The sequence below is a fragment of the Myodes glareolus genome, chromosome 21 (assembly GCF_982192425.1).
Source record: "Myodes glareolus chromosome 21, mMyoGla1.1, whole genome shotgun sequence".
Taxonomy (NCBI): domain Eukaryota; kingdom Metazoa; phylum Chordata; class Mammalia; order Rodentia; family Cricetidae; genus Myodes; species Myodes glareolus.
Window position 1 is genome coordinate 34,886,569 of NC_142046.1, and position 25,484 is coordinate 34,912,052.

The 25,484-nt window shown below is 42.8% G+C and overlaps 1 protein-coding gene across 1 annotated transcript; it reads right to left on the reverse strand.

Annotated features, from left to right (window-relative positions):
- Positions 1-6,708: 6,708 nt before the first annotated feature.
- Nmi (N-myc and STAT interactor) lies at positions 6,709-24,144 on the reverse strand. The gene is made up of 8 exons (XM_048426038.3): positions 23,986-24,144; positions 18,148-18,235; positions 17,029-17,124; positions 15,103-15,265; positions 11,869-11,975; positions 11,602-11,788; positions 9,165-9,271; positions 6,709-6,980 (listed from the first exon to the last, which is right to left on the reverse strand). The coding sequence occupies exons 2-8, from the start codon at positions 18,217-18,219 to the stop codon at positions 6,798-6,800; spliced, it is 915 nt and encodes a 304-aa protein (XP_048281995.2). The 5' UTR covers positions 18,220-18,235; positions 23,986-24,144; the 3' UTR covers positions 6,709-6,797.
- Between the last annotated feature and the right edge of the window lie 1,340 nt (positions 24,145-25,484).

The window sequence follows — 25,484 nt, forward strand, 5'->3', positions numbered from 1 at the left end:
TTTCTTTCTATTTTTTTCCATGTCTGATCATTTATTACTCTTATAGTGTTATTTTTTACTGGATTCAGACATTTGAGTAGAAGCCCTTAACTTCCTCCCTTCTCTCAGCCAAAGTTTAGCATGTTCTGCAGCCTTCCTCATTTTTCTCCGTGTGTTGTTTCTTCAGAGCAGTACAGGAACTTTTGTGTGGCAAGTCATAGGGGGTAACAGGACGCTGAATCTTTAGGATTTTGGTCTTGGCTTCTTCCCTTTGTTAAAGGGTACCCTGCCGGCATACTGGCAGACACCATCTTCTTTAGAGAAGTTGGCAAGTTTTCCCATTCTGCGAGCTCTTTGGGACCTCAGCCGCCAAGGCACAGCAGTATCCATCAGCATAGTAGTATCTGTTCCTCCCTTTTTTAAGTTGAGAGCAGTCGTCCACAATGTATCCACAAACAGATTTGTGCTTCCTCTCTTTGGTCGATAGCAAGAATACCCCTAACTCTTAGATCCCAGTATACTTCACACAGTGACACATGGGCTACAGAATGACCAGGAAAGGGTTAAAGAGACTACAGAATTCACAGAGGCTGCTGTGCTGAAGATGGGGTAGAGGGCAGTATCACAGCAGGTAATCAGATATGAATGTTCCCAGTCACACAGGTGTTGGGGAGCAAAAAGCCTGTTCAAGGCAAAACAAAGCCAGCCCAATGCCTCCTGGGTCTCAGAGTCACGTAGGTCTGGAGGAACCTCAGTTCAAGTATACCTTTCAAGCAGAGGGATTCTATCGCACTAAACCCCAGGGGACCAAGATGGGAGTGCACTGGATCCCAGCACAGATCCTTGAGAAGTGACTTTCCTGCTAAGGCCCAGGTGAAGAGGCAGCATCATGTGGCAGTCTAATGTGTTCAGTGAGCTCATGGGCCTGTTTTTCTGACAAGGTTTTGAAATGCTATAGATGCATACGTTCCTGATTGACTTCGAAAAGCACACAGGTGATAAAATTTTATCTGTATGAATAGGTTAAATGATGAATCTGTGCCAAGATTTGTGACAGATGGCGGTGGTTTATTTGCACAAATCAGATATCTGGTCATTTGCACTCAAAATAGAGCCAACAATTGCTGCATAAAACAAAGTCATTCAGAGCAAGGTACTGATTATATAAAGCTACAGTAATTTGTAATTACTGTATTGTGTATGTGCATGCGCGTGTGAGCACATGTGCACATTTCTGAGGAAGACAGAGAGTTGTCACATCAATCCCCGGGAGCTGGAGTTACAGGCAGTTGTAAGTTGTCTAATATGGGCTCTGAGAATCACACTCAGGTCCTCTGCAAGAACAATGTGGGCTCTTAACCAATGAGCCATCTCTTCTGCCCCCAAAGCTACTGATACTGTATATATACACAAATGTTAAGAATGTGGAGAAATGAAAGCCTTCATACATTGTTAGATGGGAATATAAAAAAGTTACAGCTGCTTCTTAAAGGTTCAGCAGCTTCGTAAAAATTAAGTATGAATTTACCAAATGGCCAAGAAATTCCACTCACAAATAGCTACGCAAAGGAAGTGAAAATTGATCCAAAGAGAAGTTCGTATGCAAGTGTTTAGCATAATTGTCACACGCATCAGGATGTTTAAGAGAACTTTTAGCCTTTGACGTTCTGGTCCCCAAAGAACCACCATGAAGTATAAGATCAGAACTATAGAAATTGGCTGACAAGCCTGAAGGTATGAAAATTTATACACATCACAGATGTGACATGTGTGGGAAAAAAATCACAACAACCTTAATGCTGAGCCACGAGAATGTGGTCCCCTAGCACAGACTTTGCTTACCACCTAGAAAAACGATGTGCTGGGATGTTTTCATAGAAAAAAGACATAAAAATATTTGTCATTTTGGGGAGTATTATTTTAATTATATATAATTATATATTGTTTCACTGTGTATATAATTTTATATGGTTTTCATTATAAATTTTATATATAATACATAAATACAGATTAACTTCATTTTACATATATAAGGAGCACTTTTTCCTCTTTAATACTACATTAGTCACCTTTTGTCGCTGTGGCACAATAGCTACAAAACTCAATTTTTTGTTTGTTTGTTTGGTTGGTTGGGTTTTTTTTTGTTTTTGTTTTTCAAGACTGGGTTTCTCTGTAGCTTTAGAGTCTATTCTGAAACTAGTTCTTGTAGACCAGGCTTTGTTGCAAAGGAGAGGACTGCTTGTTTGTCCCGGCTGCCTGGCTAGCTTAACCCCAAAATAACCATACAGAAACTGTATTAATTAAATCACTATTTGGCCCATTAGCTCTAGTTTTTTATTGGTTCTTACATCTTAATTTAACCCATTTCTATTAATCTGTGTATCGCCACATGGCAGTGACTTAACAGGTAAAATTCCCAACATCTGTCTCTGGCAGACCCATGGGGTCTCTCTGACTCTTTCCTTCTCCCTGCATTCAGTTCCATCTTCCCCGCCTACCTAAGTTCTGCCCTATCAACAGGCCAAGGAAGTTTCTTTATTCATTAACCAATGAAAGCAACACCTAGACAAAAGGACCTCTCACACCAAGACTGTCCTCAAACTCACAGAGATCCTGTGAGTTTCACCCACCTCTGCCTCCCGAGTGCTGGGATTAAAGGTGTGCACCACCACCACCTGGCCAAAACTCCATTTAAAGGAGAAAGGGTTGTTGCTGTTATAGCATCAAAGGTAACAGTCATGGTAGGCTGGAACCACTCTGGAACTGAGGTGAGCTAGAACATCACAGTAAAGAGAATATACTAGAAGACAACATGGCACAAGCGTGGGGCAACTAAGAGGAGAAGATGGAAGGGAAGGAGAACGAAGACAAGAGGTAGGAAGAGGAGAAAGGTTCAGAGAGGAGGCACGCCCTTCTTTGTTACACTCCTGGTTACCTGCTACCACCGAGGCCCACCTTTGGGTTTGCACAGTCCCCAGTGCTGTCAGCAACTGGAAAATGTTCAAAGTAACACAGATCCACAAAAAACGAATGTCGCGTCCTCTCTCTCCTATACAGATCCTAGCTTCTCATTTTTATACTGACGTATTTGTGTATAGAGGCCAAGAAGGAAGGAAGGGGCTCGTGAGAGGGGCTAAATGAAGGATGTTATTTTTGATTATTTATGTATGTATGTATGTATGTATTTGTGTGTGTGCACGTGTATACATGTCTGTGCTTATGTTGGTGTGTGTAACTCTGTGTGTGTGTGTATGTGAGAGAGCGTGCAGGTGCTTGTGAGCCGTGGCACATGTCTGGAAATCAGAGGGCAACTTTCAGGAGTCTGTTCTCAGCTTGCACCTCAGCAAGGAGACAGGATCACTCCTGTTTCTGATTATTTTATGCTCTAGGCTAACTAGCCCACAAGCTACTACTGAGTAATCCTCCTGCTTCTGCCTGCCATTTCACCTCAAGAGTACTGAAATTGCAGGGACACACCACTACATTGGACTTTTTAAAACATGTGTTCCAGGGATCAAACTCGGGTGTCAGGCTTGAGTAGCAAGAGCTTTGTTTGCTGGGCCATCTACACACTCCCCCTAAAAATAGATTTCAAGGCCTTCTGGGGAGAGAATTAGAGCGCAAGTATTATAAAAGTAGGAGGGATATGGGGTAGGAGGTAGACTAAAGGGGTTGAATGCAGAGATAGAGAAGAAGACAGTCCTCCAGTACAGGGGACAATATGGAAATGCTGTAAAGAAATCAGTTGCTTTGTACGAAATGAGGACTGGGGAAGCTTGCTGTTCTTGCAGACGACTGCACCCACATCAGTTGGTTCACAGCCTTCTGTAACTCCAGCGCCACGGGATCTGACTCCCTCTTCTGGTCTGCAGGGGCACCTTCAGACACGCAGCATACACACACACACACACACACACACACACACACACACACGGCAGCTGTTGATTAATCCAGAGTCCTATGTTGTCCAAAGGCCTTTCAAGAGCAGCACTGTCTGAGGACCCTGCCCTAACAGTGAGATGGGCCAGCTGATGTAATTGATGCTGTTCTCGACATAGTTCTGGCTCATGGCCCTCGCCTCGAGTTGCCAGTTTCAACACCTCCTCTCTTCTGCTGACATGAAACCAAGACATACAAAGGCTGTGTAGAGTGCCATAACCCTGGTCCCTCTGGGTTTGCCAAGAGCCAAGCACTTTCTGTTGACTGTCAGGGACACACAGCCTAAGCAAGGAATACGACTTAGTTATTCAATTCTCTGAATTTAATTTGTCACGTAGGCACCACATAGCTTATTCTGGTTGATACAGACATTAGTATTCTAAAGGTGAGAGTTTGTACCTGTCAGGAAAAAATAAAGACAACACACAATACTACCCATAACGTACTGACAGCTTTGACTTGGAAGATGTCTCCACCCACGCACTTTCCTTCGCTGCAATAAAATAATTGAGGCTGGGTACTTTCTAAAGACAGCATGATCCTTTTTCGGTTTGAGATTCGAAAGAGTAAAATACTGACATCTGCTTGACTCTGGGGAAGGCCTCATGGTGCTGGGCATCGCAATCGTGGAGTAGCGTAGGGAAGGGGTGAGCATGCAGGAAAGTGGTGAGCCAAGTAGGCAGACAGGGATTCCAGGAACGTACATCCTTTGTAACAATCTAGTGTCTGTTTCTCTCTGTCTCTGCCTCTCTCCCTTGCAACAACCAAGTCAGTCAGTGTGTGTGTGTGTGTGTGTGTGTGTGTGTGTGTGTGTGTTCCTAATCCAGGAAGAGCCAGGTGTGTGAGACCTGCCCTCATGCATCCATTCTAAGGGTAGCAGCACTGCCGTGCCCTAACCACGTTCCACAAGCCCAGTCCAAAAATCTGTACCCCTCAACACTACTGTCCTGGAAACCAAGCGTCCAGCTCAAGCTCCTGTTCATGGGGACAACCTTACCAAACACGTGACAGGTAGTAAACTTACTTATCAGAAATTCGAAGGCTAGGGCCCACGTTATGTGGTTGAAAAACAACTGGCCAGACCGTTATGCGGGACAGCTTGGGAGACAGATGACGGACTTAATTAGTTTCTAAACTTCAAAACAGTGCTTGAAAATCAGAAAATTAGTATCATATGTCTGATATTATTGAGCACTCTTTATAAAGTGTTATTTAAAAGTGAGCATACCTTGAAAGCGGAAGAGGAAGAAAAAGTAATAGAAATATAGATTTCTGACTTTCTAACTTGAAAAAGTTGGAAGAAGCTATATCATTTATCATCCCCAGATTGTAAAAAAAAAAATAAAAATAAAAAAAAACAAAGCTTAGAAGGCCTTTGAGTAACAAACACTGGGTAGAACTCTATTGGATGGCAAAGATCAAGCCACCAACAGTACCAGTGGCAAACGACGGCAGCGGCTCTCCTGACAGAGAAGAGTGACATTCAGGCCTAGAAACTTCTGAATACCATGTAGAGTTTAGTTACATTGAGCCTGATGCTATCGTTGGGTGAAATTACCAAACTTGACGAAGACGCCCCAAAGAAACAAAAGTCATCTTGATACGCCATCTGACTCACATTAGAGCCAGTCTTCCATCTTAATCAGCCCCTGTGGAAGGTACTTAAAGCCAGCCATTGGGACTGATGGGAGTGGTCCTGAGGTCCTGACCCTCCCTGGGGCGGAGTCAATGCTTGCTGGGCTTTCCTAGAAGAGGAGTCCGGACCAAGGCGACTCCCAGGGGAGGGGGCTTCCAAAGATGGATGTCGGGTATTAAAAAAAAACCTGTCCAAAGATTTCTTGGTAAAAAGAATTTTACTTTCTCTAAGTGGGAAGCTTTGATTTTATCATTTTATCATGATTTTAACTTACATTTTCTGTAAGTTAAAAACGATGTTAATAAAATAGATTTTCTCCAACTAAATTAAATAGGAGGGCAATACTGAGTTTTTTACTTCAGGCATTCCACAGCACCTTGGACCCTGAGAGGATACATTCCAAAATTTTCAATCTTTAAACTGATTCTTTCTAATGAAAATGTGGAAGAAGCCAGGCATGGTGGTGGATAACGGTAATCCTACAAGTATGTGGGTTGAGACAGGAGATCAGGAGCCAAAGGGCAGCCTGGGCTACACAATGAGACCCTGTTCCAAAGGACGCAAAGAAAATGAGTAAACAAACAAGAAAAATGTAGAAGAAAAAAAATGCTGGCCTTTACCAGGTGTGTTTGGGGAAGGGATGCCCAGAAGGAATCAGTAAATGCTTGGCACTCTGAGCAAAGTAGACATCAAGAAAACAGCCCCTCCGCTCTGAGAACCTGGGGTTTTTGGAATTTTGGATTGCTACCAAAGAGGAATCAAATGAAATTAGACCACATGGTCAAGACAGAGGCATCAGCAGGCTCCAGGTTGACAACAGTCAGAGACCATCCACAGAGAATAGGAACAAAACCCCTCCCCCACAGCCACTCACCCTTCTGTAAACACACACGACAGTGCTGAAAACAAGGAAGAATTTTGTTTTGTTTGCTTTTTGCTTTTGGAGACCAGGGTTTCTCTGTGTAGCCCTGACTGTCCTGGAACTCACTTTGTAGCTTCGAACTCAGTGATCTGCCTGCCTTTGCACACACACACACACACACACACACACACACACACACACACCGGTGCTGGTCTGGAAGGCTCGTGCCACCACTGCCCAACATAAAAACGAATTTTAAGATTTTGCATGGAAAAATAAAAAGACACGAATTAAAATTCTTTTTTTAAAAGGAAAACAATATTTTGTAAACGTTGACAGTTATTGGGGCTCAAGTTACAGCTTCCATGTGGTTTCTCTGGCCTATTCTTCAAAATATGCAATGCAAGACTCATCTAAAGAACACTTGACCACGTCGACTTCTCCACCTCCATTGTTCCTCCTTTGGAAGTGAATGTTGATTAAATCCTCCACATTCTCTTCATCCATCCGAATGCCTTTTAATCCAGTCAGAAGGACGGTCCTCTTCGACACGGCTGAGAACACCTGTGGAAGAAAACCAGCTTGTGAAAGAGCTGAATTATCATGAGAGCGGAAAGGGCATTTTCAGACAAGAAAATGTCAGAGGAAGGTGAGTTTGAGGCAGACGACCATAGTGTTGTGAAAATAAAGGGGGGTTGGGTGGGCAGCTCAGAGTATAGAAGGAGTCTGTGGGTAGTCAGAGCTGTAACTGGCAATTCCAGGGACCAGAAGAATGCCGGAGGATCTCAGTAGTACAGACTAAAATATGGATCGTCAGTAAGCGTGTGATGGCACATGCCTGTCATTTCAGAACTCTGGAAGCTGAGGCAGTAGGATGGTGGCATTGAGGTTAAGATACATGCAACCCTGTCTCAAAAAAATATGGGTGAAGGAGAAGCTCAGGAATAGAATGAATACATAAAGTATTTATATGAAGGCCTGGATTCAGTGCTCAGTACTTCCCCCAAAATATGTGTATGTGTGTGTGTGTGTGTGTGTGTGTGTGCGCACGCACGCGCGCACACACATGTATATTTGCCGTAGCTTTCAGGGGGATGGAGAGATACTCAGAGGTTAAGAGCACTGACAGCTCTTCCAGAGGTCCTGAGTTCAATTCCCAGCAACCACATGGTGGCTCACACCCTTCTGTCAAGAGCTCTGGCGCCCTCTTCTGGCCCACAGGCATACATGCAGGCAAAACACTGTATACATAATGGAAGAAAGTGGGTAGACAAGGTTGGTAGGTAGTATTGCCATTCGATAGCTGAAGAGGAATAGGAAACAGGAGTAGGTTTGAAGCAAAAGGGAGCTGAGTGACAGGAAGCAGAATTATGTCTGAAGCCCAGTGATTGACAGACACACGAGGAAAACATCTCTAAGTCTCTATTTACAAAAATCAGAATTAGTTTTATTTTTTATTTTATTTTTTAATTTATTTTTAAAACAATCTTTTCTCATTTTGCATACCAATTCCAGTTCCCTCTCCCGCTCTCCCCACCTTCCACACCCCCACCCACCCACTCATCAGAGAAGGTAAGGCTTCCCACAGGGAAGTCAACAAAGTCTGGCCCATCATTTTCAGGCAGGACCAAGGCCCTCCCCCATATCTAGGCTGAGCAAGGTACCCCTCCAGAAAGAATGGGCCCTAAATAGCCAGTTCAAGCACTAGGAATAAATCCTGGTCCCACTGCCAGTGGCCCCACAGACTGCCCCAGCCACACACCTGTCACCCACATTCAGAGGGCCAAGTTTGGGGAGTCAGTAAGCTCCCACTAGCTCAACTCAACTGTTCCCATGGGTAATCCCATCATGATCTTGACCCAAGAATTAGTTTTATAATTATCTAAGTGATTTCCGGGGTTTTGCAGGGAGGTGGGGAGTAATCGTTTGCATACCGGGGAGGTAGGCTCTAAGGTCTTGCGCATGATAGGAAGGAGCTCTACTGTTCCATCCCCTGTGGTAGGGTTCAGGCATTATGGTGGCCCCTGGCACCTGGCAGGATGCCCTCAGGCACTACCAGGCCAGGTTCTATGGCTGCCACAACCCAACATAGTCTGTATGCAAGCTCCACCCAGCCCAGCTCTCTTCCTGCTGTCCTGAAGCAAAGCAAGAGCAGGTCTCTGCCTCCCTCCCTCCCTCTCTCTTTCCCTTCCTCCCCTCCCCTCCCACCACCACCACCACTCCTGTCCCCAGAGACGGGTCTCCTCTCTCCCCTTCCCCCTTCTCAAAATAAACTCTCCACATATGCTCTGTATGCAGGGCATATTTGTCTCTGGCTGCCCGCCATGAGGCTGCTGGGCTGTCACCCACCGAGGTCTCTCTCACGCATAATCATTACACCCTGTACCCTGATTTTCTGACTTCTTATTTTGAGACAGGATCTTAAGGTTGCCGGGGTTACCTCTGAAGTCTGTAGCCAAGGACGGCATTAACGTGAAAACCTCCCACCTCAGCCTCCTGAATGGCTGGGATCCCAGGATTGCACCACCAGGCCTGGCACCAGGTTTTTAAAAGGGCACAGCTTTGCATTAACGTATTGTTAAAAAATACAAACTCATTCTGCATGGACCAAGCAAAGATGAAGTGAAGAAACCGCTTAGACAGCCCTCACTGAGAAGCCGGGTGTCACGGACATAGCTGGCTCCATGGTCTTTGTGTGTAGTGGCGGACCAACGAGATATCGCCCGGAAGGAAGAGCGGCGACCGTACCTGGTACTTTTCCAAGCGTCTCTCTATAAAGGGAGAAACTGTAACTTGATAGCACTTTGGATTCATATAAAGAGGGTAGGTTTTCTTCTTCAAAATCTTGTCGGCAACTGAAAACAAGCAAAAAGAGTTTTCTCATAAACCTTTATCATTTATAAATAAACATAAATAAATAAACATAAACATTTATCCTAAACATTTTAAATCATAGTTAAACTTCTCTCCCATGGAATACTACCAAATAAACATCAAAGTGAGCAGTTAATTTCTAAAGAACTCTATAACCCGTATCAAAGGCTTCACAGTAATCATTTTGAGAAACACTAGTCTACACAATAAGGAAACTGAATCTTCTGTCTTAAGCATCCAAGTATGAGAGGGGCAAAGGCTGCACAAATCCACTTCTATGAAGCATTTAGAACAGGGACGTTTTTGGAGACCAAAGACTTGGCGATACCAAGGACTGAAAGAGGAAGTAAAAAGGAATTATTGTCTAATGAGTGACGTTTCTACTTAAGATGACAAAATGCTCTATGGATGGAAAATTGTACGATGGCTGCACAATCCTGTGAGTGCATTTACTTAATGCCAGCAAAATGCACACATTTCTTCAATTAATTTTGTGTGCACCAGTGTATGTACGTATGCATGCATGCAAGCATGTCACCATGTACATGTGGCCATCAGAGAAGAACAAGTGGGAACTGGTTCTCTCCTTCTACCAGACATTGATTCCAGACATTGATCCCAGATAAGCAGCAGACATTCACTAACTGAGCCATCCTGCAGCCCCTAAATAGTACAATTCAAGTGTTTCAAATGGTAAGTGGAGGCAGGAACAGAGGACAGGAAAGCGAGGACAGACCCTCAGTTGATTAGGCCTACCCGAGCCCCACCTGTGCCGGGTTATGACCTAGGTGACTTTGGCTGTCTTATTTGGCTTGCTTCTGAGAAAGGCAAGTAATTACAGCACCTGCCTGGTTATAATAGACTGTCAGACACTGCTTATGAAGTGACCAGAATGTCTACCTTTAAGAAATGTTATACTCTTCCGGAATTACCTAAACATGTAGCTTTTGGTTGGACACCACTTCTAGGAAGGACTCCCCAGAGAAGAAAATATCACAGATTTCCGAGCTAACAGAGTGTCAAACTGCACTGTGATTTATAATGAAGTTCCTCCTGGGTATTTCTCAATACATGGGATAGAGAGACTGACATCAATCAGATAAGACCTGGAAAATTTGAAAAAGGTATGGTGGTGCACAGCTTTAATCCCAGAGGCAGAGGCAGGCGGATCTCTGTGAGTTCAAGGCCAACCTGGTCTACAGAGTGAGTTCCAGGACAGCCAGGACTGTTTCACAGAGAAACCCTGTCTCAGGGTGGAAAAAAATTCTTAAAAAAGATTTGAAAAGTTTGAAGCTGGATCCTTGACTATGAAAATTCCACCAAGTCGGAATTGCCCTTCATTTCAAAGACAACATGTTCCAGCTGCACTGAAACCCAGGGCTTCCTCACTAGGACACACTCTACCTGGGGCTCATGAGCATTCCTCAAAGACCCAGGTCGAAACCGCATAGTGGTGGGTTTGCATGAGCCCGGAGAAAGGTCTGGAAACGTTCCCTACTAACCAGGACTACTTCTACACCAAAGGAAAGGGAATTTTGAGGAGATTACTCAACCCTTCACTGTCATCATTATGGTGTCTTTTTAAAAACACATATTATTTTCATGCAAAAAATAATCTAGTCAGCCCATGTTTTAATGGCATCGCAGGATTTCTATGATTCAGAAACTCAGGGAAAACCCTAGGGCTATATTAATGAGAATAGCAGAGGTGTGTATGAAGAATCAGGCAGAATTGCTCTATGGCACACCATCGTGCAATTGTAGGGATATGATCTGTCTTCTCTAGACCTCTGCCTCCTGTCAGTGACATGAACCATCACCTATGTCAGAGCTATGATGAGCAGAGACTGTAATGATAAAACACGGGGATACATACATGCATCCACTGTCCTGCCTGACACATGATCGCGCCCACTACGCTTCATGTCGTAGTTATTTGCAATTGTAACATGTTCAGGAGCAGTCAGGAAATTGCTTCCTGGATTTTGTTTTTAAATAAAGGTAAGAAACCATCAACTGGACCAACAAGATGACTCAACAGGTAAAGTTCCTTACTGCCCAAACCCACAACCTAAATTCAACCCTCAGGATCCTCAGGGTGGAAGAAAGAACCAACTGACGTAAGCTACCTTCTGACCTCCACACTAGCGCCCCAGCGTGCACACATGCGCAGACGCGTGCGCGTTAAAGAATTCTAAGAAAATAAGTTTTTTTTTAAAAAAAAAAAAAAAAAAGAGTGTTCCAAAGAAGGAAACTCTCCCCAGTTATCATGCATTTCAAATTCACAAATGGGAAGAAACTGTCTGCGTACCTCCACTTTTCAGGAACGTGATGACAGCGCTCCCCGACTTCTTGTCATAGTCCACGCTTTCCACCTCGCCGCCTCCGTTGGCGGACTTGTAGAAGCTCAGCTCCAGCTTGTCTCTGGTCTGCTCCTCCGGGAGTTCATCAGGAATTCCCGTAACGTTGATCTTCATCTTAGAAACGTTCGCGTGAACCTGGGAAAGCATTTCAGCGTCACAAGTAAGAAGAACGTCTGTGCCCGACAGAGCGGCTGAAGCTTTCCTGACGGTCTCACCTGGAATCTGACGCCTATGGGTAGCGGGACGGGTTGCGCGGTGACCTCCACGGAGTTGTCCTCCAGCTGCACGACGTGCTTCCCCATCGTTATCACATTCTGTGCAACTGAAACGCAATTTTAGAAGCAGACCGTCAGGACGTCCGAGAAAAACCTTACGCGTTTTATCCAAGGACACGTTGCTGTCCTTTTTCACGTTCTTCAATTTTGTATTTATTCTATTTATGTATGTGGGGGAGGTGTGTTCTTGTGAGGGACATTTGGGTGAAGGTCAGTGAATAGCTTATGGGAGCTGTCTTTTTCCAGCATGTTGGTCCCCAGGATGGAACTCAGATCAGCAGGCTCAACAAGGGCCTCTACCTGCTGAGCCATCTCACCGGCCCCATTTTCTTCGATTTTAAAGGACCAAATTTTAGCATTTTTCTTGGGATCTCCAAGTTACAATAGTCTTACCTCCAAAGTGGGATAACTCAGAGTCACCATGTATAAGCAAAAATGGCAATACAGAGATTTTGAGATTCTAAACTCATCTTAAGGGCTGACTCTATCCTCTTCTCTCTTACATCAGCCTAAGAATTCTGCAATCCTTTATGCTGTCAATCCAGACACACATTCCCTCTCCACAGCACTACCAGGGAATTCCCCCAGTGCAGTAAGCTCAGTCAGAACGTCCCCATTCATAAGCTAGGAATACTTTTGTGGGCCACTGTTATTTTTATCACCATTTATCTCGCTTTATCCTTTGTCAGTGTTCTTCTGTTACCAGCACCAAAGCAAGTGCTCTTTTCTGTCTCTGTCTTTCTAAGAAAGACATCTTGCTTTGCTTTCTTCTATAAGCATGGTTTAAAATATTGAGAGCACCACTGTATCATCACAGAGGTGGGAGAGGCTCTGAAATACAAGCACACCAAAGCCAGGAGAAGTTCAAAGAACCACGCCATACTTGTTTAAAATGGATATAGGGAGGGGTTTCCTTTTGTTTACTTGTTTTGTTTTTCCAGGCAGGGTTTCTCTGTGCAGTTCCAGCCGTCCTGGAACTTACTATGTAGACCAGGCTGACCTCAAAGTCACAGAGACCTACCTGCCTCTACCTCCCGATTCAGGCATGCGCTGCCTCTACCTCCCAATTCAGGCATGCGCTGCCTCTACCTCCCGATTCAGGCATGCGCTGCCACCACCCAGCCAGGAGTTTCTTTGTAACTGTGCGCTGTGACTTTATGCAACTCCAGCTGTTGCTATGTGAGCCACTTATTCTAATGTATCATGAAGATAAGAGATGATTGTTTCCTCTCTTATAAACCTCGTGTGTGTTTATGACAACCAGAGAGCACACCAGAGGCTGGGGAAGAAACAAGGCTGGGCGTTGTTGGGCGGGAATTCGGACTCACTATACCACAATATGACTCTAGAATTGAGATGCTTTTTGTTTTGTTTTGTTTTGTTTTGCTAATGGCAACAGATGACGATAACAGAAAGCATCAATGAAGTAATACTCAGATGACCCTCTCGTTATCCCCAAACCCCTAACATCTGGCGATCTAACTCAACAGAGAGGGACCACTTATATTCCAACTCTAGTTACTGTGTCTGTCAAACTAACCCCTGTTTACTTCTGTTTCCGTGGAGCTGTGTCCTGGCTTGGGGACTCCAGAACCACATCAAGGGAGCAAGCAGCATCAAGGCTGCTTCTGAAGAGACTCCTAAATCCAGCAAGCCCTGGAGAGCGATAGGCAGTGACTGTCATGTAGAAACCTGCCCTCAGATCCTCCCCTGTGTCTTCCAGGACCATGCCAGTGACTGCCTATTACCAGCAAAGCTTCCCCTCGACTGTGGCATGGTTCCAGGGGGAACAAAATGACGCTGTGGGTGAATGCCTCATCTCTGCTTGCCTTGACCTTCTATAAGCTTCCTTTTAACATTTATTTCCAGGTCAGACTGACGGGCCAGACGCCAGAAGACTCAGGTTAAAATCACAGCTTCTAAGGATCTAAGTGTGAAATGGTCCTGAAGACCACTTTGGCCCATCCTGTAGCTTTGCAGTCAGAACCAAAGACAAGAGATAGTGGCCTGCCCTCAGGAGTGTTGGTCCAGGAGAATGTGCACAGGCACTTGGGGTACCCTCTCAGGTCTGGAGTTCAGCAAAGGAAGTTCTTCTATAGGCTTCTGTTTCTTCTCTGGCAAACCCCTCACACATAGCAACAATGACAGCTGGCATGGGTGTGTTGTGTGCATTCAGTTAAACCTGTCATTTAATCCTATCACAAAGCCTGTCACCAAAATCTGAGGCTTACAAAGAACGCCGCTCATACCTCAAGAGGAGACAAAGCCAGCACTCAAATTCTCCTCACAAAGGAAGCCAAGGCCTGAAGGGGCCCATACATTTTTGAACTTGGCCAACATCAGGTCCCAAACCTTTCTATTCCTGGGTTCAATCTAATCACTGGGTAACTAATTTACAAATCACTTAAGCATCTTCAGATTCTGTTTTCTTACCAATCAAATACACACAATAATTATTTTTGCTATCCTGTATTTATAGAATTATACAAGTATGAAACAAGATGTCCCAGAGAACACCGGAGAAGTAGAGTCTGCCACTTTTATACTCCCAAAAGTGTATTTATTCATTTACTTTTTTATTTGAGATAGGGACTCACTATATAGCCCTGGCTGACCCAAATCTAGATAGGCCAGGTTAGCCTCAAACTCACAGAGATAGGTCTGCACCTGCCTCCCAAGTGCTGGGATTAAAGTTGTGCACTGCCATGCCTAGCAAGTTCTACTTCTTTATAATATTATCATAACATTCTAATATGCTTATATCATTTAAGGGACATATGTACTGGAAAGAGGCTGACACTGGATATTCCAACTCCTATATTTTATTTCCAGAGCCATTATTTTTTGGATGTGTGATAAGCATGAATCCTTTAACATCACTGCACACATAACATTGGGGGTATTCCACATAATTATATACATTATAATATATTATAGATATTACATCATTATATGTTATAGGTAATATAACCAACACATCTAATATACTTAATGCCTGGATTCCGTCTCTGTAAATTGAGACTATCGAGGGCCTCTGCCTCCAAACGCCACTATGAAGACAAGAAGAAACAGCAAGCACAGACTGCCAAGTGACAGCCAGACATCTGCGGAAGATCTTCGAAGGTCCAAGTGCTTGCAAAGGTGACACGGTCATGTTGTTAAGATCAGTCATACCTTCTTCCTTCTCAAAGGTGATAAGTGCTTGTCCTTTCTGGAGCTTGTAGAGAATTTGTGAGCTCACTTGGAATGAACAGGAGCTATTTGAGAACTGGCCACCATCCTCGGAACTCTTCATTGAAGTGAACTTAAGCTTTTTCTCTGGTATATTCTCTTTAATCTAATTAAAACAGATGCGTTTGATTAAAATTAAGACAAGACATAACAAGTCCTTCCAACGACGGTATGATGGATCTAGTCATCCAATAATTCATTCTCCACTGACTGTAAAGCTCTATGGTATATTGACTGTATTCTTATTTAACATCTATAGTCATTGCTTCTTTCCATGCAGCTTCTCAGTAAGGTAATCAAATGTTGATCCTTTAATATCACTTTATTTTTTTTAATTCAAAGTTTATTAAATTATAAAAGTTTCCATTTCTGCCCCTCCTCCCAACACCCTCCCACTCCCCCGACTCCCCCTCCTCCTCCCTCTCTTATTGATGAAATCATAAGTATATAATCCTCTCACTTTTCCTAAGCAGTGTCTAAGTTGATTGACATTGTCTAATTGTAAATCCCCACCGTTTATGTGAAATAACTGCCTTATTGTGGAATAATCTTTTTGCACACTATGAAGATGTGTCTTTGCCAAGGCTCCTTCTAATTGGTTTAATAAAGAGCTGAATGGCCAATAGCTGGGCAGAAGGAGGTTAGGCAGGACTTCCGGGCAAAGACAGCAGAGGAGGAGATGAATCTAGGTGCAGAAGAGACTCCAGAGGACACAGGAAGTGAAAGACTGAAGCGAAGCAAAAGTCATGAGGCAAAACATAGATTAATATAAATGGGTTAATTTAAATTATGAGGTAGTGGGGACAGTGATAGTTTCAGTACTGTCTACAACCTGGTGAGTCGAGAAGAAACAAGGGGTAAAAGCTCATTAGATGACTCAAATACAGGAAAATTTAGGAGAGACTTTAAATGGTACAGATCGATACATGCCCAACTTCTTTGTTTTGAGATGAGGACTCTCTGTATATCTGTATAGCATTGGCTAGCCTGGAGCATGCTCTGTAGACCAGGCTAGCCTCCCACAGGGATTCTCCCTGCCTCGGTCTCCCAAGTGCTAGGACTAAAGGTGTGTGTCACTATGTCCAGATCATGCCAAACTCTTTAAACTCTGAGATTCACTTAAATTACTCCCGCATGAGAGGGGAAGACGGTAAATGTAGTGAGTGGGAAAACCAAATGTTTGATCCAAGAGTGATCTGCAATAAGCAATGCTGTTTTTTTTTTAACTTTTATTAATTTGTGGTTTTGTAAGTTGCATTGTGCTAGCCATAGGTGGTAGGAAAAATATGCATCATAAGTATAGTACATGAAGAAATTATGATGCTAATAAGTAAACACTAGATAAAACTACTGAAGTCCTCCTGGTTTCCCAAGGGAAACCTTCCTCTGGGATGAACGACTATATATCTCAGAGCACACTTTATTTAAACGGGAGCACATAGAATGCTTTCCTCTGCCTTTTATGTATCGATGTCATGTTTGTTACATTCATGCACGCTGTATATAATTATTTGTTCTTGATTTGGTGTAGAATCAAATTGTATGGGTATAGAGTAATTTATTATTCATGCTACTATGGAGGAACACTTGAGTTTTTCTCCATTTGGGATTGTTACAAACAGTAGCCCAAGTTTGGCATGGTGGCACACTCCTTCAATGCCAGTGCACAGGAGGCAAAGGCAGGTAGATCTCTGTGAGCTTGCAGTCAACATGGTTGACATAATGAGTTCAAGACCAGCCAGACCTCAAAAACAAAAGCAAATACTGGTGTTATGAGTGGCTCTAATGCTTTAGAATTAATCATGTATAAGTAGAATTTTGTCTGAAAAGTACATGGCCGATAAAATATACATAAAATAATCACAGTACTTGGAATTCTCTGGCGTCCGAGTGTAACTCCGCTTCAAGACTTTTGATCTCCTGTTCTAGCTGTAGGTTTTCCTTTAGAATTTCATGAATTAATCCCTAAAAAATAGCAAATAATAGAAAAAATTAAATACCTTTGCAATCCCTTCCCTAAATTAATTAAAGATGTAAAGCCCCCCCACCCAAAGGCTAGCCTCAGAATAAGATGCCGACTTCATAGCGCATGTGCTTAGCATCTAATTCCAGTGCATGATGGGTCTTCTTTTGTTGTTGTTGTTTTGTTTTCAATGGCTTAGTTTTTGATTTCATATGCATTGGTGGTTTTCCTTGCATGTATGTCTGCATGAGGGTGTCATATCCCCTGGAGTTACAGACAGTTGTAAGCCACTATGTGGGTGCTGGGAATTGAACCCACATCCTCTAAAAGAGCAAGCAGTGCTTTTATCTGCTGAGCGATCTCTCCAGCACCCAGTGGTTCTGCTAATCCTACCAAGATTCATTAGCTCTATTATATGAACAAAGAAACTGTTATCTTCTACATTAGACACGGAAATTTTTATAATTAAGACAAGGAGTGAGACTCAGAGCTTCTGGACTTTGTTAAATTCTTTCTAAGCTATCTACAGCTATCATACAACTTTTAATTGCACTATAATTGTGAACACATTACACTGAGGCCGTTCTTCATTTGTCTATTTTTTGTCTTGTTTCATTTTTTGTTTGTTTTATTTTTTGGCGGGGTTTTTGGTGTTTGGGGTTTGTTTATCAGCAAATCAGTAATTCCAATAGTAACCAGCTGCTTTGACAAGCCAAACACGGGCCTTGCTATCAGCTCTGAGCACCTGAGCCCCTGTTCCCACATGGATCTCATTTGGTCATTGCTCACATTTCACATCCTGGTAGAAACCCGAAAAAGAAGGAAGGGAGGGAACAATTTTTGTAAGAAAATAAATGGGAACACAACTCTTGGTGTAAAGCTCTTACAAGGGAGCAAATGTAAGGGTCTCTTAGAAATCCCAGTAACCCCACGACGCCAATGTATTGCTCGACACAGACAAAGGCGCACCTTAAAATGAACAGACACAAATCGTTCTTAACAACAATTACAATTTTCCTTCATACCTCGTTTTGTTCACCTTTTATAACTTCTATTTCTCGTGAGAGTTCTTTATAAGTTTGCTGTTTGTTGTCCATATCAGCATCCACGATCCTTTAATTAAAAAAAAAAAATGCGGGGGGAGGGGCAATGCTTTTACAATTGGATACAACACAAATTCAAGAAAAAAGAAATGAGAGCTTTTACCCTTCCGTTCAAGAAGCATGTCTTCTTTGTTCTGTGTGTGTGTGTGTGTGTGTGTGTGTGTGTGTGCGCGCGCGCGCGCGTGCACCTGTGTTTTCATATCATCAAAGTCTCATCATGTGACTTACAGCCAAACATCATCTGTAATCTGAAGAACTTCACATCTGTAATTGCATTCAACGGGACACAGTAAAGGAGCCGCCAACGTGGCTGCTCCACCTTACGGTTAAGGTCTTTACTGGGAACCAGAGAAAGTATCTAGAGGCACCTGGGAAAGTCCAAGGCGGAGAGAGAAAGAAGTAGACTGAGCATGCCCGGCAGACTGGACACAGGCAGGGCTGTCTGTGAGAGACGGGGAAATAGCAGGGGATAGCGAAAAGAGAAAGCATGTGACAATAGCAAGCTTGGGTTGTAAGGACGGTGAGTCACAAGGGCCAGGAGACCAGTGTGGGGACTGTGAGATGTATAATACTTGTGAGTATGGACTGAGGGAGCCTGGGGGCCTGCATGGACTTTGATATGCTCATAAATGCCACAGATGTATGCTAATTAGAGAGCGGTACGTCCCTTTTGCCAGCAGTAAGGGAAAGGACCCCTTTTGGCAGACAGAGCCAGCTTCCCGAGTTCCTGAAGAGCGCTGGCTTTTATCTAACGGCCAGAAATGCTCCTCCAGTCCAGGCTGTGCTCATTTCTGGATATTGGGACTCTCCTTTGGAGATTGAGGAATTGGAGTTTTCTTTGAACACACGTTTTAAAGATGATAAAAATTCTTTGCTTTCAACTCAAGGGTACCGAGAAAGCAGTAGCAGACCAAGTCATTGTAGACATGCTGAAATGTTGTTTTTAACCCAGTTTCTATAGAAGCTATTGAGCTGGCTGCTAGATTTCATGCTATATTATGATACAGTGATACATATTAATATATTAATATTTTGAAGCTGGAGAGATGGCTTGGAGGATAGACACTTGTGACCAAGCCCGACAACCTACGCTCCATCTCTGGAAACCACAAGGTGGAAGAGACCTGTCCTCTGCATGCGCGCCCAAGGACCAGTTAACTTCCTGGAATGCTGGGAGTTGTAGTTCTTGGAAATAACAAGGCCAAAAGGGAAACAAGGTGGCCTTTTGGGTTTTCCTTTTAAAAGCCCCTACAACACGTGTCTTGTGGCCACTCGCTGGAAACCCATAGGCAGACCTGATCAGAATCCATTTTTCTGCTCAGCACTTTATTGAAGTGCTGCTTCCAATCTGGCTCAAAATTGTGGAACTGGTTTTTCCCTCTCAAATCTCAGAATTAACACAGACACACACCATAAAATAAGCACAAACACCTAACAGAAATAGATTAAAAATTTTCTTAAGTATCCTAGCATATATATTTCAACCTAATAGTTTCCTTTGTGATTCTAAATATCTATATGTTTATTCACACAGGAAAAAAAATGTTTAAAGGAAACTCCATAAGGTCCACCTGTCTGGCAAAAGGAGTCAATGACCCAAAAAATGGTGAAGAAGCCCTGCCTGCACATTAAATTAGCCAAAAAGCAAGATTCCCAGATCAAAAGAGCTTTAGATGCACATTAATAACTTGCATGCAATATACTTTTCAAAGATTCTGAGTGGTTAAAGGCTCAGCATTCTTGTAAGAGAAACAAACAAACAAACAAAAATCTATGTTTAAACTAAAAGACGGGAAAAATTACCCATCTCTTAGTTTACCCCATATGAATAAAGGGATGTCAGGAAACATTCTTCACGGCACTTCTGGGATTTCTAGCTCTGTTCTCCAGTGAAAAGAATCAAGAAGCAAAGGCTGACTCTGGGTGTGGGGCAGGAAATGCACACAATAAGCCTGAAATATCTGAGGTGACTGACAATTTAAAAGCACTTTCGATGGGGGCTGGAGAGATGGCTCAGTGGTTAAGGGCGCTGCTTGCTCTTCCAAAGGTCCTGAGTTCAATTCCAGCAACCACATGGTGGCTCACAACCATCTGTAATGAGATCTGGTGCCCTCTTCTGGCCTGCAGGCACACATGCAGAATACTAAGAATACTGTATACATAATAAATAAATAAATCTTTAAAAAAAAAAAGCACTTTCGAAAATATGACAGGAAAGTCAGGCAGTGGTGGTTCATGCCTTTAATCCCAGAACTCAGCACTTGGGAGGCAGAAGCAGGTGGATCTCTGTGAGTTCGAGGCCAGCCTGGTCTACAGAGCTAGTTCCAGGAAAGCTGGGGCTACACAAGGAAACATTGTCTTGGAAAACAGATAGATAGATAGACAGATAGATAGATAGATAGATAGATAGATAGATAGATAGATAGATAGATAGATAGATAGATAGATAGATAGACAGACAAAAAGAATATGCCCCCAGGAAAGCAGCCCCCAATTGTCAAAGACCCACTCAGGAAACTGACTGAGCAAGTGCATGAAATAGGGCATGCAGACAGGCACTTCCCCAAAACCGTCTTAAAGAAAAAAAAAAGGAAAGGAATTGTCAACTCATTCCACAAAAGCAACATCATCCTGAAACCAAAACTGGATAGAGGCACACAGGACATAAAAGAAAGAAATCTATAGACCAATATCCCTATTGAACGAAAAGTGAATTCAAGAACGCATTACTTCACATATAGGACAAGTTAGTCTCATTAGTTCAACATACGTAAAGCAAGGAGTGTGATACGGCGTGTAAGTAGCCACACAGTCAGAAATCACATGACCGTCTGATTCAACATCGAAAACCTTTCAACAATGATCATCCTTTCAGCAAAAAGGCCGGAAGAACCCAGGAATGGAAGGAACATGCCCCCACGCAAGAAGGTTATAGGCAATAGACCTACAGCCAGTGTTGTAGAAGATGTAGAAGAACTGAAGGTGTTTCCTCAAAACTTGAGACTAGATCAAGGATGCCCAGTTAGTACAGCGCTGCACCATGTGAACGCCCAAAAAGATGCAAATATGAAAGAAATCAGAGCATCCTCAGTTGAACATGACGTGATTCTTTATTTAAAACAACCCAAAAGACTCCACTGAAAATGCTTCCATCCGATTTTAGCAAAATATCAGGATACAAATATCAGTAGCTTGCCAGGTGTGGTGGTACACACTTTTAATCCCAGCACTCAGGAAGGAGAGGCAAGGAAGATCTCTGTGAGTTGGAGATCAGTCTGCTCTATATAGTGGGTTCTGTATATAGGGTTACACAGTTAAGACCCTGTCTTAAAAAGTACATTTTTTTAAATTCAGGTTTTTTGAATACCAATGACAAACTTGTTGAGGGGAGAGAGAGCAGTTAAAACCAAAACCAAAACAAAATACTTAGGAATAAATCTAATTAGGGACAATGAAAACCTTGAAATACTGAGTAAAAAGATAAGTAAGACACTTGAGTATAGAAAGACATCTCATGTTCATAGATTGGCAGAGTTATTATTGTGAAAATGACTTTGCTACCCGCAGATTCAGCGCAAATTTTCACCAGAATTCCACTGACATTCTTCGCAGACCAAAAATAAAACAAAATTTCTAACATTCGCACAAGCTTCAAAGGTCCCAAAGAGCCAATGCAAAGAAAGGCCAACGCAGGAGGCATCACCAAGCATGTGTGTAGTGTACAAACATACAGGCAAAACACCTATGCACACACAAGATGATTAACAAAAATAGACAAGGGACTGAGAGAGAGAAGGAAGTGTCCTAAGGGAAAAGCAGATGAGGGCACAAGAAGAGAACAATAGAGTATGTGTGTGTGTGTAGAGAGAGAACCTGTGTGTGTGTGTGTGTGTGTGTGTGTGTGTGTGTGTGTGTGTGTGTGTGATATGAAAATAGAAGGGGGAAGTATTTGGGGGAATGGAGGAAATCCGGCCTCCCGAGAATATTAGTCCTTCTTTACTGCTTATTGGGCATTTTGGTTTTATCTGTCATTTTCTATGAGTAATTAATAAATGTATTACTTACAGGCACACCTTCTTGTATGCATCCCAGAACTGCTGTATGCAACCCAGAACTTAGCATGTTACATTGTGTGTCTTATAGTGGGTATTTTTCTTCCCAGGACATTACATGTACATATTCCTCTTAGTGCATTTCTTTAAAAATTGCATTATAATTGTTTTTAGATACTATTGGTAAAACACAATAATCTTAAAAGCTCTTTCTGTGAGAGATCTATTGTGTGACACCCCCAGAATATCTTCATCCGATTTATCATCTGACTATGTTCCCCTTTGCACTATGTAGGTAGGATGGGAATTCTTCCCTTTCAAGCAATCTTACTATAAGGAGAAAAATAACCCCCTCAAAGATGCCCATGTTCTGGTCCCAAGAATTTGTGAAAACATTAGATCACACTTCAGGGGAGACTTAAGGCTGCAAACCCAATTCGGGATGGTAATTATTCATCTTTAAAATATAGAGGTAAGAGCTGAGGAGATGGCTCAGAGGGAACGTGCCTGGGCCCCCACACAAGCACATCTAATTTTAAAATGACACTAAAATTTAATATTTTTACATTGAAAATTTAAATATTTTTAAATTGAAAATAAATATTTTTAAATTGAAAACTGTGTATTCATGCGCATGTGTGTATAAGCCACCAAGGCTTTGTAAATTATTGTGACAGTAAATTTTAAAAAAGAAAAAGAAACTGTTCTTACTGCTATATTTAACATCGCCATAGTAAGTCACACAGAGTGCCTGACAGCCTAAAGGAAGAAAAAAACCATAATGTAACCATGTCATATAGACCAGAAACTTGTGGAAAGATAGATTAAAATTTTAATAATTAAAAAATCCTAACTGTGTTTCTTTTGCAATTTTGCAATCGGGTAACACTTTTGAATAAAACAAAGTGAGTGATCTCTCTGAGAGTGTTGGCACAGGCCTGTAACCGGAGGATCAAGAGTTCAAGACCAACACAATGAAAATAGAAAGCTGTCGTGTATATACATACAGATACACACACAGACACACACACACACACACACACAAGCATTTTCATTGCTTGCAGAAGTTGAGTTTACAGACAGAGAAAAAAGTTGGGGGAAGCAAAACAAAAACAGAAAGTGAACTGATCGATTCAAGGTTACATTCTTGATTGATTCAAGGTTATATTCTTCCCCAAGAGGGGACCAGGAAGAAAGAAAGAGAATAACTGGTTGGTGAATGTCTAGGTGCTTTTGGTCGGGATTAAAACGGAGGTGATTTCATTCTCTTGCCAGCCTGGCGGAACCTTCTGCTTTCCCTCTCCCCCCGCTGGGCAGGACACAGGAAAGGTTCCCTTCAGGAGCGCACAAGTTAGCAGGTGCAGGAGTCCTCCGAGTCCAAATGGTGGCTGGTGGCCTCCTATAATTCTTATTAAATCGTCTCCTTTTAATGTCTCCTTTAAAAAAAAAATCTTACATTTTCTGAAAAAGTGAGGTGTGACTTCTTGAGAAATCTGTTTCCCTAAGAACATTCATTTTAAGTTTCCTTTTCCCCGGAGAAAAAAGCACAGCCAAGCCTGAGCGCAACGCCCGTGGTAGGCGAGTTCCCAGGGGCAGCGCTTGGGACTGGAAGCCGCCGCCGCCCGCCGCCACCCCCAACTCCCCGACACACACTCCGGATGGAGCATCCCTGACTGCTGGGGACCGGACGGGACGAGCACACACTCACCTGCTCCTCCAGTAGCTCCAGGAAGCAATAGCTTAGAACCAAACCCCCACGCGAAAATGCAAGCCAGGTCTCAGCTACGATCACTGCTCAGTCATCAGTGGTACTTTCGCTTTCGATTGTTTTAAAAACAGGATGCTTCGGTTTCACGTCCTGAGGACTTTGTCCCGGGCGCCATTGCTGGTGTTCCTCTATCTCCACACTAATTCCAAGACATGCTTTGAAAAGCATATTTGTATGTGCCCTACGCGGAACACACTGGTGAAAAACTGACTGGCAACTAAAGTCGAGGCAGACAGAGCTCTCTATCCAAATTCTAACTCTCAACACAGTTTTCTAGACGGCTACAAAGTTTGACGCCAGCCCAAGATGGTCCATGAGGCTGGGAAACCTGTTTCCAGGGTTGGTTTTTATGACCTCGTCCCTTGAAAGTTTTCTTCTAATCTTTGTTTACATTGTGAAGCGTTTGTAAACAAACACTCCGCTAGCTGTTAAATTTTCCTTTGCCAGAAAAATATCTGACTTTTATCAAGAACGGTAGTGTTTCCTAATCCTCCACCAGAACCGCTCCAGATGGCTGAGCCGCTTCTGAGTACAGGGACATGGAAGGCAGCAAAAAGATCTCAGCGTCTTCTAGGTTGTGGCATCCTATAGCTGTGCATAGTAACCAGTAACTCGGTCTAAGAACACTGATAGGACCCTGTTTACAGTGACACCAGAGCTACATACATAGAGAGATCCTATCTTTAAAAAAAAAAAATTAAGAACGAGGGTTTCTTCTGTGTTGTCAGTCCAGTTAGAAAGTACAAAATGTTTGTGTATTACATAGGTTTTCTTTTGAACTTTAGCGGAAGCACTAATTTGTTAATGAGAATCTATAAGAAGACATTGGTTTGGACTGAGTTTGTACATTAGGCCAACGGATCAGAGCAAAAGGGAAGTCGCTCCTGCTGAAATCCCAGATCATGGAGAAGAAAGGTATCCTTCCAATAAACTAGATGAGAGGTTATGGCCAAATCCCTAAGCAAGCCAGTTTTACACAGCAGAATAATAGCTTTATCACAGAAGAACTTTAAAACAGCCTCTTGGTAGCTGGAGCCATGGCTCAGCGGCTACAGAGAAACCATGGCTGGTCCCACACAACCTGCTGGTCACTCCAGTACCATGGCATGAACGCCCTCTTCTGGCCTCCGTGGACAGACAAGTGATAGACCCAAGCGAAACATTCCTACACATTAAAAATAAACCTGAAGTGTGTTTTTTAACAGCTTATTTGTGTTTGTGCGGGGTTTACTTTCTTCGGCCGCCACCCCCCCCCTCATTTTTTGACCTGTAAAACTATTATCTGCCCAATTCATCAGATTCTGATTCTGATTCTAGAACCACAAATGAAAAGTCAACTTGGTTTTTAAACTAATTTTGTGTTGTAATTTTTGTCTTTTAATAGTCAAGGGTTATTAATTCAATATAATTTTCTTCTTTTTTTCTTAATTTTATTTTTT

What these genes read in the sequence shown, in the direction of transcription:
- Nmi (XM_048426038.3), bottom strand. Translation starts at nt 18,219, where the DNA reads ATGGACAACAAACAGCAAACTTATAAAGAACTCTCACGAGAAATAGAA. An exon ending in CACGTTCCTGAAAAGTGGAG is followed by an intron (nt 9,272 to 11,601) that starts GTACGCAGACAG and finishes GCTTGTTTTCAG; the next exon opens with TTGCCGACAAGATTTTGAAG. An exon ending in GACGCTTGGAAAAGTACCAG is followed by an intron (nt 6,981 to 9,164) that starts GTACGGTCGCCG and finishes TTTCTTCCACAG; the next exon opens with GTGTTCTCAGCCGTGTCGAA.